We start from the raw sequence: 15929 nt of genomic DNA, 5'->3' as shown, positions 1-15929 counted from the left end.
AAACGTCCAAGGTGAGCAAACACACCCCTGACGGGCCTCCTCGTTGCGCATGCGCCATTGCGCTGCTCTGGTAAGTGCCATTACGTGCTGTTGGCAGCGTGCTGACCAAGGGATGTTGTTGTCAGAGTCCTCACCTGCTATCCAGAAAAAGGCAGATCTCCATGCATCACAATCCGTTAGGTTAAAGGTCAAGTACACAACATATGAAAAAGTCTCACCCTGGTATCTCGTCAACAGGGGGAAAAAACACCACTGGAACAACCTGATCAATGATTACCCGCCTCATTTTTCGTACATCGTTTCTGTTTACAGCTTTAATGCCTTTGTACTTAAATCTACAGCTTTCTATTATGACCCGTGTTGCAAGTGACGGAACTTCGCTCTCTGACGTCAGAGACGGGCCTACCTGCAAAGAGGGAGGGGGGGGGGGTGGAGGGACAAGGGATGGGGGCGGTGGCGGGTGGGGGTTCTTCGTACCCTCAAAGACTATTTAATACGGGCTAGGAGCATCCTTAGCCAACAAGACTTGAAGAGCAAAGGAAGACTCCAACAGTCAGGAAGAACCCGAGGATCCCTGACAGAACTCGACGAACTGAACAAGACAACGTAGCTGAATGTTACATTAACTCGAAGAGCTCGAAGAAAAAGTAAGTACAACTATGAAGAAGAGCGATTGCTTAGTTCAGTTCATGTGCCTTTTTTCTTTCGTTTTTAAATTATTGGTCGCCTTGGTCTTTATATTTTTTGAGTATTTTCCTACCAATATTTATTTGGCGCTGATCAGCATACAGTAGTAGTCCCTTTGACAAATACTATTTCATTTATATTTTATGTTACCTGCACAGTTTAAACAGTTTCTTTCTTTCTTTCTCCTATTTTTTATGCTCATAGGATTATCATCTTATCCTAATGTTATACTCTTTGCCACAGTTCTACTCGCCTGGCAACATTTTAGCAATAGCTCAGTTTTTATCCCAGTGCTTGAAATGGAAAAGTAGAAGTGGGGGCACTCAGTATCAGAGCACCTGCGTGTTTCCGAGGAGTGCTGGTACTCTCCCATGAAAAGCATTAGATTTTTCTTGAGAAGTGCAGATACTCTGCCTCTCCAAAAAAAAGTGCCGGTCCATTTAAAGCACTGCTTACATCACATCTTATAGGTACGGCAGGTATAGACCTCAGGCAGATGAAAGGAAGAATCAGACCTGTTAGGACAAAGGCACATCGAAGAATTAGTCTCTAAGCCAGCTAAACTGTCCCACCTTCAGCAAAAAAGCTCCAGAAATGGAAACTGTAGTCGTGCATTCTTTCCCAGCATTCCTGATGTCTTGTTCCAAAGAAACACCACGGGGACCATTTATATGACAAATCGGCCTAATTAGAGCCACCTTTAAAAAAAGTGCGCTCAACCCTCTTTCAGCCGGTGAGCTCAGAACACTTTCAGATGCTGCATTCAGAGGCATCAATGGAATAGGCTTTAACAGTCGGGCACATATGTACATAACGAAGTAAGAGTCATCACTGTTATGTCCGGTAAGGACCATTGAGACTACAGTACAGGTGCAGTATTTGTGATCAGCAGTCAAGATGTTGCCTGGAGATACAGTGACCAGAATTGTGAAGCCAAAAACCGGGACATTTCACAAAAATAGAAGAAGGACTACAATTCACTTTAATCGCTCGCACAGAATTGTAGAGCTCATTAGCACGGAATCACAAGAGAGGCTCTAAGAACATAAATAAAATGCATTTTTTTAAGCCAGTATAATGTGTGTTGTTTAAGTTCCTTTATCATAACATCTGATAACTATCTCTACTTTGTAAAACAATAAAAACCACCTCCCACCGTTTGTATTTATATGGCGCTTACTACCCCTGACGAGGCGACCCTCGCTAAAAACTAGGGCATTAGTTACATTTTTCGAAATCTGGCGGGACAGCTGGTGAAAGAAACGGGGCTGTCCCTGCAAATGCGGGACGCCTGTTCTCCCTACCTAGAGACCACACATGCTGTGTGATCTTGAACACACAAGCCATTCCACGATCAATGGCACAGGAAGGGTGTCAGGGGCAATGAGTAAGAAAGACCCCCCCACCCCCTCCAATGGCTAATACATTACAGCAATAACCAGGCTTTCTGGACCCTAAAGGTCAATTAGGCCTCGATGCCACTGCACCTGCTGCACCATAGATCGCTACGCCCCTATTTCAGATGGCCTTAACTGTAACCGAGCCGTGCCGGAGCATAACTAACGCATCGTAACAAGGAAAGATGTCATATTTTTGTTTTAGTGCTAGTTGTCCTTCGCTGTACTGTGTACATCTCTTCTGACGGTGCACGCTATACCCTTACCAATGATTTCTTGGAGTTTCACGCTGTTTATTCGTTGTTTCACTCTCACGCCACTTAGACAAGGGTCTGTGATTCCTGTCCTGTACAATTGTTTGAAGTAAACAATGCAGCCCGGGTTAAAAAGTTGAAATGCGTCCCTCCATGGATTTACCGATATTTTAGATATTTAAGGTCAGAAATTTAAACGGGTGCATATATGTTCTATGTAAATCAACTCACCCCAGCAGAAATGCAGATGAACTGCACTTATGTATTTGTGGCACTTGCCCTCGACCCACTTAGGTCCTAGTCCTCATCAACAGCAACAGGAACTAGCTAGCGCAGGGACTGTACGGAGCCCATGCAGGGACTACACACAGCTTATGCAGAGACTGTGCGGAGCTATGTAGGCACCACACAGATCCCATGCAGGGACTACACAAAGCTGTGCGGAGCTATGTAGGCACCACACGGATCCCATGCAGGGACTACACAAAGCTGTGCGGAGCTATGTAGGCACCACACGGATCCCATGCAGGGACTACACAGAGCGCATGCAGGGACTACACAGAGCTCATACAGGAACCACACAGAGCTCATGCAGGCACCACATGGATCTCATGCAGGGACGGCACAGAGCGCATACAGGGACCACACAGAACTCATGCAGGCACCACACGGATCCCATGCAGGGACTACACAGAGCGCATGCAGGGACTACACAGAACTCATGCAGGCACCACATGGATCCCATGCAGGGACTGCACAGAGCACATGGATTTACAAAGGTCACGCATGGATGTAGGCGCTCTTACAGGGGTTGTATGGAGCTCATGCAGGGACTACCCCGGGCTTATGCAGAAACTACGCTTTGTTCATGCAGGGACTCAACCAGCTCAACGAAGCACTACACGGAGTTTGTGCAGGGACAGCTAATTGTTCATGCAAAAGCACCAATAACATCGTGCATTGGTCGAACTACAGCCCCGCGTCACCAGAGGAGGTTAGGCAGTCACTCCAGTGAGATCCTGCAGGCACCCAATGCAACTCCTGAATAAACCACTGGGCTGCTGCAGAATACGGCATTGGCACCGAGTGCTGCCAAGCACACAGCAGCTCAATTTCTTCATCCCTGCTGTATCAGTTCTGTCCTTCTCTTCTCATTTACACACGACCTGCCTGCTGTTAGATTCACGTAGTATCCCCTCTCTATTCCTGCGTTCTCCCTCTCTTCCCTCTATGCTCGAGGGCTCTCAGCCCCTTCTCTTTCCCCTTTATGTTCTATCTCTTTTAAACTCCTATCGTTTCCCCGTTTACCTGGCAGCCTTTCTCTAAGTTTCTCACTCTGCGACATTCTGTTAAACTGGGTAATAGTCAGGGTCACTGGAATAATGCGACGTGAGTGGGTAAATTATGCAGCAAGAAAAGGAAATCATGCGAAGTAATGCGGCACATGGCGTGTGATAGAGTAGGAACATCATTTTGCCTTATTCAAAGTTAACACTGTCCGGGAAAAGGTTTCATCTTGTAGGTACCAGTTAACATCCAAATAAAGTAACAAGCAGCTGAAAGGTCACCAGTCGACCTTTCCGTAGGGCCTTCCACAGCACGGCCACATGGATCGCTGCAATGTTGGCAACTTTTGATCCGTATGAGCTAGAAACTGCATTTTGTGTTAAAATCTGCAGATTATACAGCAGATGCGTTGTGGCAAATGCAGCAAACCTATAATTATGCCGAAAACTGTCGCTGTTTTTTGTCTTTCTCTACATCCTTCTTTCGCCCTTTTGCACATTTCTCTCTGTTGCTCTGGGTCAATCCCTGATTAGCAAATATAATTGTTGGGCCCCTCTCCTGCAACCACCCTCTCAAATTAAGCACGGGTTCTGCTTTTTCTCTTCCCTTCAATCCAGCACAAAGCATTGTTTTAGGAACTTAAAGCTAGTGCCCTGAAGCACCCATTGCAAGAAGTGTTGCGTGGAACTGAAGGGCCAGCTTGTGATAATGTGGGATGGTACATGCTTGAGATTGGTGCTGTTAAGATGGGGAGAATACTTCACCACGCTTTAAATTCAACAAGGAGTCGAGAGACACTGCAGGTAGCGTGTGCTATGCAAGTGCTGCTTGTTGTTGCTGCTAGCGGTGATGCCTGGAACATACTAGGCTCATCATCTTTCATCACCATCCGCTACCATGGTGTTTCCGTCATTTATAAAACAGGGCTGGTGTTGGTTAGTCCCTAACGGTATCTAGTCGAGAAAACACATGTTGGGCCCCAAGGGTAAAAATTATCTTCTGTCCTTCCCATTTTCCCCTTATTCCCTAACTTAAATATTTGCTGCAATGCTGACACTCTTCACTCTCCCAAGATGGCGCCCCTGCTGCAGACCGAGTTGAAGATCACCAGCCAGATGGTCCAGGGGGATCTGAACAGCCTGAGCCCAGATGTGAGGGCCTTTGTGGTGGGCAATGCCAAGGTGTGCCAGCCCGAGAGCATCCACATCTGTGACGGGTCAGAGGAGGAGAACGAGAGGATCCTGGCGCTTATGGAGGAGAGCGGCATGGTGAAGAGGCTGACCAAGTATGAGAATTGGTGAGTGAAGGGCGCCCTCTGCTGGAGAGGCCTTTATTCTATGAACACTTGTGTATATTACAGCCCATTTTCAAGCGTTCATTTTTCATTTAGTTATTTTGCCTCCTATTGCCACATATGTAGAAGTGCAGAGTTTAAATTGTCTTTATCATACAGACTGACTGACTATCTCGTTCTCTCTCTAATAAACCCATTTATTCACATACCCCTTTAACATTAGGGGAAAATCTGCCTATTTACTGTTTATAACTGCCTTATTACTAGGGACACTGGAATTATGATCCAGGGGAGGGCCACATTAAGCTTCAGGGTTGAGTGAATTACGAAGCAAGAAAATGCAAATTACGCAGTGCAATGTGGCACATTTTGTTATGGTATTAATTAATTATTTTGTAATTTTTACTCTTGTCAACACTAGGCATTGGTTGCACCTCATTAGCACCATTGTACACCCAAATATGGGAATAAGCAACACAAAGGTGACTAGTCAACCTTTGCAAAGGGCCTTCCAGTGCAAAGCAACAGGTGTCGCAGTGTTTTGGTAACATTTGAACCATTTGAGCTAGAAACAATTGATTTGATTGTTCTGCAGATTTTGCAGCAGCTGATGGATTATGTAGCAAGTGCGGCAAATCTATAATTATGCAAAAAATGCAGAAACCGCACAATTGCATAATTTCGGTGGCCCTGCTTATTACACAGCGGTGAATACTATTGGTATCACTGTACAAAGTCTCCGGAGACCTAAGCAAAAACTATTGATCAGCACCTTAAACTAATAATGAATAATGCCTTTAGCCATAGCAGTTTTAAAACCCCTTTTTTCACAGACATGTACATGATTTCCATGTAACTACTCTGGACTGTGGGACAAAACTAGTCTGGAGCAGCTGTACAATTGCTGTTTAGGGGCAAAAGAATAAGTGGCTGGACCCAAAGTTTTGTTCAGAATCCGGCTCCTGCGCTCTTGGAGGGCGGGATTTCGAATACCAGCTCTATGTAGCCTTGATTTCACTTCATGACCTCCTAATCGCCCACCAACACTCCCTGCTACATTGTCTCACCTTTGCAAGTTGCTTCTCACCCTTGCCTTCCCCCTTTGCCACAGTTTTTCTATAATTACCGCCCTCCTTTCCCTCGTTTGTGTTTTGCTTTCTTTTTCTCTGGGTCTAAGTTTGTTAAGGAAAAATAAGTGACGGCCTTTAAAAAATCAGAGCCAGTGGGTCCCAGCTGCAAACTCCAGCTCATATTAAACACTGGCGGAGGGATATGAAGCATTTACAAAGGCATTACGTTACTTTATCCTAGTCAATCGACAATGTATGACATTCCCCAAACCTATAGTGGCCCTACGATATACTCTCATTCAAAGTTCACTATGGTGCTTTTCAGAGCCAGCCTTTGGCAAGAGAGCGCCCTGGGCGTGGGCGGAGAGAAATTTGGCCCCCTTGCTGATGGTAGTGAATTTCATGAGGCGCCAGGGGCTAACTTTTGTGTTTTCTGGTCAGTACCTGGATGAGCAGCGACTGGCCCCTGACAAAACATACTTCCCACAGGTCACCTATATCACGGATACCTTGAATGCCTCATGCAGATGATGGTTCTGTTTGATGTGTGTCAGCTGGGGCGAGAGGGTGAAGGAGGGCAAGGAACGGGGCTAAAAGGGTGTTAAGAACATCACCCGCCGGATGATGATGAAGGACTAAAACCACTTTGAACTGGTAAATCAGAAAGATACGAACAGGCAGGGACAAAGCTGGAGCAAGATGAGAAGGGCGCTGCTGTTGTCGTAACCTTAATGCACACAGCTCTATGCGCACCACAAATTATTGGCCCCCTGGGCCCGCTCGCCCATCCTAAAGGCTGACCCCGGTGCTCTCCAAAGTACAGTTTCTGTCCTCCCTTTCCACAGCTGGCTGGCTCTCACTGACCCGAGGGATGTGGCCCGAGTCGAGAGCAGGACGGTCATCGTTACTCAAGAGCAGAGGGACACTGTGCCCATCTCCAAGACCGGAACCAGCCAGCTGGGGCGCTGGATGTCCGAGGATGACTTCGATAAGGCGTTTAAGGCCAGGTTTCCTGGATGTATGAAAGGTGAGGGATAAAAGGCATCATCATTCAGGGAGATATGCTAACAGTGACAATCATCAGATTCACATTTCTTTCTTTTACTTTGCAAATCTTGTTGGTGAAATATACATTTGTGAAATTTTTGATCTCGAATATATTGTTTATTACATGTTTTAAATATTTATCCCTCATTTTTAACCCGCTTTGTTCTATAGGTCGCACCATGTACGTCATCCCTTTCAGTATGGGTCCCATTGGGTCACCCCTGTCCAAGATTGGGATTGAGTTGACAGATTCGCCCTACGTCGTGGCCAGCATGAGGATCATGACCCGGATGGGCACTGACGTCCTGAGAGCCCTGGGCAGTGGCGAGTTTGTGAAATGCCTCCATTCGGTTGGCTGCCCCTTACCACTGAAAAGTATGTTGGTGACGTGGTCTTGTGGTCATTATCTTACACCCATCCCTAAATTGACTTCCGGCCAGTGATTCCATGCTCATTAGTAATGCAACTTCTTGTGTGTCTACAGAACCCTTGGTGAACAACTGGCCCTGTAACCCGGATCTGACGCTCATCGCACACATTCCGGAACGTAGGGAGATCGTATCCTTCGGCAGCGGCTACGGCGGAAACTCCTTGCTGGGGAAAAAGTGCTTTGCACTGAGGATCGCAAGCAGAATTGCCAAGGAGGAGGGATGGCTGGCTGAACACATGCTGGTAAGATAAAGCTAAAAACCTAAAAAGCCAACAAAATCCAAACCTAAAGTGCAAGAAAATCCAAGGGCCTGATTTAGAGTTTGGTGGACGGGTACTCCATTAAAAAGATGATCTATGTTCTGTCCACCTTATTACATGTGATTGATATCCTGATGCACTTGTAATAAGAGGGACAGAAAATGCGTAGCATTTGTGATAAAGAATTTGTCCACCAACATCCAAATGAGGCCCTAAATCAGTGGCTACTCTATTTTGTCTCTACAATCATTTATTAAAACAAACTTGGCCATAATACAAATGCCAAATGCCACTAAGTAAAATATATACCACAAATGCTAGTGTATGAAAGCGGATAGTAGTTATGTAATAATACCAGGAGGAAAGACTACATGGAGACAGCCATGAGTTCTGTAAACAATGTTGTGATGTCTTTACACTTAGAGCTCTACAAGGAACGGCTTGAGAATTTAAATATGTTCACACTGGGGGAAAGACGATGAAGCTGATGAAATACTTATAGAGTGTAAAATCAATACTGGTGGTAAACATTTTTCAGTGCTAAAGTACTAATAAAGATTTAAATTGTACAACTAGGTGGATGAAGGAAGGGTGTCACCCTAAGTGGGAAGGGTATGCCCAGACGTGGGTCCCGTGCTTCCCATGCCACTGGATTCAAGCTAGCCTGGCTGATGAGGGGTGAAACCCCGAAACCGGTCCCAGGATGCTTGTTTCCAGTCCAGGGAAGACCTGGCCTAGCAGTTCAGGCTGGACTGTTCCCATAGGGAACAGGGTCAAGACTGATTTGCATATGGCTGGGTCCAAACTGGAATGGCATGGGCAGCAAAAAAATGATGGATTTAGGCCCAGATCACTGTACTGGGGGTGAATGTTTGACAATGTTCAGCATTCCGTCCATCACTTGTTGTTTTTGCTTTGTCGCCCTAAGTGGGAAGGGTATGCCCAAACGTGGGTCCCGTACTTCCCATGCCACTGGATTCAAGCTAGCCTGGCTGATGAGGGGTGAAACCCCGAAACCGGTCCCAGGATCCTTGTTTCCAGTCCAGGGAAGACCTGGCCTAGCAGTTCAGGCTGGACTGTTCCCATAGGGAACAGGGTCAAGACTGATTTGCATATGGCTGGGTCCAAACTGGAATGGCATGGGCAGCAAAAACATGATGGATTTAGGCCCAGATCACTGTACTGGGGTGAATGTTTGACAATGTTCAGCATTCCGTCCATCACTTGTTGTTTTTTTTTTTTTTTGGATTTAAAATAAGAACTTCCTTTGAGAAGGAAACAGTAGTGCCTGCTTGGATCATACAGTCTTAAAAAGCAGACAAAAGAAAGACTGAAAATTAATTTAAAACGACCTTGCTTCGACAGAATAAAATGTTGGGTTTTCTTTGCTTACTCATTGTGGTTGGACATCCAACTTTGTGTACTGGGTGAGATGAACTTAAGTGCACAAACACTGATTATACCAACTGATATTTGTTTGGTGGTGCACTGAATCTCTGTTAGCATGCTCCTCCGCCTCAGATATGTTATTTTGACTTTGCTCTGTGGTTAGTTCAGAAGTTCCCAATGCATTGCAGAAATGCTCCAGTGCATGTTCAGTTTGTTTTGTTGCATTGTGGAGATCACCTTAATGCACGTGTGGTTGTTCTAGACATTGATTGATTTGCCCACAGTAAATCTTTCTAAACCTTGGACCCTGAACCTGATCTATTCCTAAAGACTTCTAGGAAAGCGTTTAACTCATTACAGCTGTGTAATGTGACATGAATTTTTAGTAGCAGGGAAGCGGATCTGGAAAGCAAGGATAGTTGGCAGTGGTAAAATTGAGGTAGGAAGTTCTAGAGATGGAAATACAGAAAATAGAATATGATTGACGTAGAATCAAAAAGATATAGGGCAGATGAGTGAGGCACCAGGTAAGCAGGGGTCACAGAAGTGTTTCCTGTAGAATATTATGCAAATTATTAACAAAAAGAGCCCAGATATACTGACTATCAACTTTATCATAAAATCACATGCCTACAAGAATCTAGAAATGAGTTAACCACACACCTCAGTGGTCAGAATAATCTAAAACTATTTCTTGGGTTAGAAGAAATAAATAAAGCCATTTTTTTACCACAAATTTAGTTCTACCAAAAACGTGGAAAACATTGGTTTGTTTGATTAACAGAATTATAGACCAAATCAGTCTTGCTCATTGTGTACAGTGAATGATACTAGATTAGGGCTTAGTAGCAAGCAACCAACTCTTTTTTTCCCTCAGATATTGGGCATCACAAACCCAGATGGCGAGAAGAAGTATTTTGCAGCTGCCTTCCCCAGTGCCTGTGGGAAAACCAACTTGGCCATGATGAACCCAACTTTGCCCGGCTGGAAAGTTGAGTGTGTGGGAGATGATATTGCCTGGATGAAGTTTGATGAACAAGGTAACCTGCTTATTGAAGGGCTGGAGATGACCTTTATGATGTGTAATGTGAACGGTGCCCTACACGCTGCTCAAGTCCTCCATTCCTTTCTAATAAGCTGCTTTGCTGTGTTGCAGGTAACCTCAGGGCTATTAATCCTGAGAATGGATTTTTTGGTGTTGCTCCTGGAACGTCAGTAAAGACAAACCCGAACGCCATGAAGACCATTGAGAGGAACACAATCTTCACCAATGTTGGGGAAACCAGTGATGGAGGCATCTACTGGGAGGGCATCGAAAAAACCATGGAATGTGGAGTGACTCTGACATCATGGAAGAACAAGGAATGGACTCTGGACTGTGGTAAGGAGGAGAATACTCTACATATAATTCAAGACACATTCTCACTCTATTGTGTAGACTTGGTGTCTGATTCTCAGGCATCCTCTCATATTTTATTTCACTCTAGATGAGCCTTGCGCCCATCCCAATTCTCGTTTCTGCACTCCCGCCAGCCAGTGTCCCATCATAGATCCAGCATGGGAATCGCCTGAGGGCGTACCCATCGAGGGCATCATTTTTGGAGGCCGGAGACCCAAAGGTGACAATACTAAAAACGTTGACTAGAAGAAATATTGCAAATGTTCTGTTCAGTAGCCGTTTAATCACTGCATAAACAGATAATAAAAAAGAAACTGTATTGGAGCATGTTATATTAAATAGCTTTTGGCAGATTGCACTTAATTTGTGTGGATACGAGATAACCAATAATAATACTAATAAAAGTTTCTGTAAAATATTTGTACTCCTCAAAAATGGAGACAAATTATTTGCTTCCCTGAAAAATCTCAATTTAAGGAGCAGTATCTGGAAGAAACAATTTCAGTACAAGGCCGAATAATATAATCTGTGTGGGTACATGAAAATTGTGATATGGGGTTCAGCCCTATTTTGTGTCTTTACTCTTCTACTATGATCACTCTTTGGTAACCGGTTTTTTTGTTTTCCGATGTTGCTTTAATCATGTTTCTGTAAAGGGAGTTATGTGCAATTATTACTCTTCCCACCAGTACCTACTTCACAGTACTTTTATGGCAACTCTCCTCTAAAGCCTCTGTGTTCTAATACTGCACCGTCAGTAAAGTATGCTCATCTCTTCTACAGTTTATACCCTGTTCAATTTGAGTGTCTGTGTTCTATTTACCCTCTCCTTTATCCCATCCAGCCTACACACTGTTAAAGCGTCGCATTTTTATCATTCAATTTTTTAGTGTAATTTTTTCCGTTTGGGTGATTCTTTTAAATTCAAACAGTGATTTGTCACATCATTTTATGACACTCTTGTTCAAGGATCAGAGGTTAGTGATCCATCCGAACACTTGTTAAATTGCTCAGTGGACTAATGCGTCTATTGCAGAAATCTGTATGTATCCGAAGGTCACAGGTTCCAACCACCTTGGGTTCACTCAATCTTTCATTCTTCCATGGGCACTTAAATGAGTTTCCTTAAGTTGGAAACTAATCAGCGTTTGTTATCAGCAACTTGAAACGAGACAAATGGTAGGGTTCACCAAATAAGCACTGTTAAATAATAACCCCTCTGCCTACAACCCTAATCAAAATATCTCTCATTAACAAGAGCACTGAAGACCACTGTGGTTGGCATGATGTTAAGAACATATCTGTCTCTTAAAACCAAGTGCGTTACGTGGACAGGTACTGTCCCATACTGAGTACCTGCACTTCTTTAATATGAAAAGGAGAGTACCTGCACTTTTCAGAGCTGCTGCAATATAATTAATGAAAGAGCACTGGCACTTCCCAGGATCAAATACATACTCTGAACCAGCACTTCTAAATTTCCATTTAAAGTACCACTTGCATCTATAAATTGTATCCCATTACCTAAATTTTTTCCATGATTACAACATCTCAAAGCTTCTTCAACACCTTGTTGGGTCTAGATAGGGGCACACTGACCAATCTTTTATTAAAAGCCATGAAGAAGAATGTGTCAAACCCAACACAGAGACAACTGCAAAAGGTTGAGCACTTTCTTCCACTGCAAGATCAAGCAGATCTACAACAGCTTCAACACCCAAGACCCCTCCTCCCCACCCACCACCACTGCACCCAACAATGCCAAACCTCACCTGATCCTGCTCAACTGGAACCCCCTCACCACAGACGAATCCTCAAGATCATGATGGGCATCCACTCTGGATCCCCCTCGGCCCCCTGCCTGGCCCACACCTTCCACACAGCCACCATCACCATCGCCCGAGCTTCGCCACACCATCAACTGCTCCATCGAGACTACCGCCTTCCCTGAAGATTGGAAACATGCCTAGATTACCCCCCTGCTAAAAAAGCCCTCCACAGACCAATGGACCTCAAGAACTTCAGAACCATCTCCCTCCTTCCCTACCCAGCCAAAGACATAGAGAAGGCCATTAACGCCGAGCTCTCCGATTTCACCGAAGCCAACCACACCCTGGACTTCTCCCAATCCAGCTTCAGAAGCAACCACAACACCAAGACCGCCCTCCTTGCCACTACAGACAACAACCGCTCCCTCCTGGACTGAGGCGAAACCGCAGCCCTCATCCTCCTGGATCTCTCGGCCGCCTCCGACACTGTCTCCCATCGTACCCTGTGCTCAAGACTCCACAACTTTGGCATCCATGACAAAGCCCTGGAATGGATCTGCTCTTTTCTCACTGGCCGAACGCAGAGAGTCAGACTACTACTGTTCCTCTCAGAACCCACAGAGATCTGCTGTGGAGTGCCCCAGGGCTCCTCCCTGAGCCCCACCCTCTTCAATATCTACATGGCCCCACTCACATCCATCGTCCAGAACCACAGACTCAACATCGGCTCCTACACCGATGACACCCAGCTGATCCTTTCCCTTACCAATGAACCCACAGTTGCCAGGAGCAACTTCCACAACGGGATGAAGGCTGTCACCACTGGATGAGGGACAGCTGCCTCAAGCTCAGCCCAGACAAGACCGAAGTCCTCATCCTGGGCTCTACCCCATTTTCTTGGGATGACTTCTGGTGGCCCACTGCGCTGGGAACCCCCACACCGATGGATCACGCACAAAACCTCTGCACCATACTAGACTCCTCGCACACCTTGAACCACCAGATCAACGTCGTCTCATCATCTTGCTTCCACACGCTGCACCTGCTATGAAATATCTTCAGGTAGATCCCCAGAGAGTCCAGGAAGACGGTCACCCAGACACCCATCAGCAACAGACTTAAATACTGCAATGCACTCTATACCGGTGTCACCCAGAAACTCCCTAAGAAACTTCAGAACATACAAAACGCCGCTGCCAGACTTGTCCTTAACGTTCCCCGCCACAGCAACATCACCGAGCACCTGAAAGAACTCCACTGGCTTCCTTTCAACAAAGGAGTCACTTTCAAGCTCCTCACACACGCCTACCAAACCCTCCATGACGCGGGACCTGCGTACCTCAGCCACTGCCTCTCATTCCATGCACCCACCTAGCTGGCCCTGGCTACCATCCCACGGATCCGTAGGACCAGGACTGGAGGAAAATCTTTTTCCTACCTCACCGCAAAGACCTGGAACAGCCTGCCTCTCCACCTCAGGCAATCTCCGTCACTGCCCCAATTCAGGAAGGACCTCAAGACCTGGCTTTTCAACTGAACCACAGCCCCCAGATAAGCAGCCCCTCCCCCCAGTGACTTGAGACACTTAAAGGTGAGTAGTCATGCTATACAAACCCCTGATTTATTGATTGATTGGTTGCTTGTATAGACATAGTATTGAGCTGTTGAAGTCTTTACGTTCTGTGTACAAAATGCACAGTAATAGAGATATTTGAGACTCCAGTCTGAATACACCTTGCTCTGATCTTCAGGTGTTCCTCTGGTGTATGAAGCACTGAACTGGCAGCATGGTGTGTTTGTGGGGGCGGCCATGAGATCTGAGTCAACAGCAGCCGCAGAGCACAAAGGTGAGTCAAAGGTCAGGTGTGCCCTATCTAATGCACTTCTGTGACACACGTGTGCTTCAGAAACTACCCCAACTTTCAAATATTCGACTGACTAGAAAATAGAAATTTCTTTCAGTCTCTTCTCAGCCTGAAAATAATAATCAGCTCCCCCCTAAGGCTCATAGCCTGACGTGTCATTGACTCTCCCTCAGACCTCTTTACTCACAGTCGCAGTGACACTGACCTCAGGAAATACCTTGATTTCCCCCTACGCAAGCTTTCTACCTTGCTCTTCTGCCTTGTAAAACCTACCTCTCTGAGTGTAAACAAATGTGCGACCGTCCGTGTATATTTAAAAAAACTTAGAAAGAAAGATTAAAGTGTTGCTGTTACTCTGTATTTTCAGGCAAAATCATCATGCACGATCCTTTCGCCATGAGACCTTTCTTTGGTTATAACTTTGGCCGCTACCTTGTCCACTGGTTGAGCATGGAGCACTTTCCTGCTGCCAAACTGCCCAAAATCTTCCACGTCAACTGGTTCCGCAAAGACACACAAGGTAATTTCCTTTGGCCTGGCTATGGTGAGAACTCCCGCGTGCTGGAGTGGATGTTCCGAAGGATCAACGGCGAGGCGTGCGCTAAGCACACAGCCGTCGGCTATGTGCCCACTGCCAAAGACTTCAACTTAAAAGGGCTCAAAGATGTCAACATGGCAGAGCTTTTCCACCTTTCCAGGGACTTCTGGGAAGAGGAGGTGAAAGACATCAAGAAATACTTTGAAGAACAGGTCAATGCTGACCTTCCATATGAAATAGAGCGGGAGCTTCTCGAGCTGGAGAATAGAATTAAACAGCTGTGAGCTGCTGGTAAAGAGGGACTTAAGAATCATTTTGTGAACAGAATTCGACAGCACTTCTGACAGTTCCCACACTGAGAACCAGATGTAGGCCCAGGAGTAGTTACTACTAGATTGGGATGTAAACAGTATGGGCATATATTTATGGCCCGCTCAGTGAATCCACAGAGGCACAGTAGAGCTGGCCACTTGAGTAATGTCTATTATACGTTTGGAATTATTGTTTTCATTTATCTGTACCTTATGGATATGTTAAAAGTGTTTATTTGAAACCAGTGGGCGCTGTGGAGATTTCTTGTGACTTTACCGATACTAGTCAAATCCATCAAGGCTCGGCCTCAACTGAGGGATTTCGGAAAATGATATTTGTGAAAGCAAGAAAGGGAAATATGAGCAGTGTAAATGCACCTTGTCATTGATACCTTGTTGTGAAAATTTGGAATTTCATTAGAAAACTTAGATTTCGAAACCATTTAAGAACAGATGGCTTCTGCATGTGGCCTCAAGGTAGCCTCTTGGTTGCAAAAAATAGAGCAATGACAGACGAGAGAAAGACTAGTGAATGATATATAGTGGAAACCTGTGCAGAGTGTATTTATTTTTAAAATGTATATGCGTCTATATATTTCAAAACATTTCTTTACAACTCGATACGTTGTAGACGTTTTAAAACAATTGTTTGTTGCACTTTTATTATATCTTGTTATTTTCTAAGGCCCTGTTGGTGTAATTTCAATTGCCTTTCCTCATTGTTCTAGCAGTTATTAAATCAAATTTTTTACAAACCTTTGAAAGTGGTCCTGATTTAAGGAAATTTGAGGCAACGCTGTGTTTCTAGGGACATGAGGTTTTCTTAAACTATGAAAAATATTGAATTCTCTGGGTCTGATTTTTCAAAGTTGTTCTTATTTTAGACAGTACTGTATCATATCTACCACTGACTTAGGGGCTTCCTGACTGGT

General features: G+C 45.1%; 1 protein-coding gene across 1 annotated transcript; it reads left to right on the top strand.

Moving 5' to 3' along the window:
• Nucleotides 1-533: 533 nt before the first annotated feature.
• LOC138247237 (phosphoenolpyruvate carboxykinase, cytosolic [GTP]-like) lies at nt 534-15680 on the top strand. Its single transcript, XM_069201971.1, has 10 exons — nt 534-647; nt 4699-4922; nt 6835-7016; nt 7208-7411; nt 7521-7708; nt 9993-10155; nt 10272-10496; nt 10603-10734; nt 14035-14130; nt 14516-15680. Exons 2-10 carry the CDS (start codon nt 4699-4701, stop codon nt 14968-14970), a joined length of 1869 nt encoding a protein of 622 aa, XP_069058072.1. The 5' UTR covers nt 534-647; the 3' UTR covers nt 14971-15680.
• Nucleotides 15681-15929: the final 249 nt, after the last annotated feature.

This window comes from Pleurodeles waltl, chromosome 7 (assembly GCF_031143425.1).
Source record: "Pleurodeles waltl isolate 20211129_DDA chromosome 7, aPleWal1.hap1.20221129, whole genome shotgun sequence".
Lineage (NCBI taxonomy): Eukaryota > Metazoa > Chordata > Amphibia > Caudata > Salamandridae > Pleurodeles > Pleurodeles waltl.
Note: the sequence above shows the minus strand (reverse complement) of the source record. Positions and strands in the feature narration are given on the sequence as shown.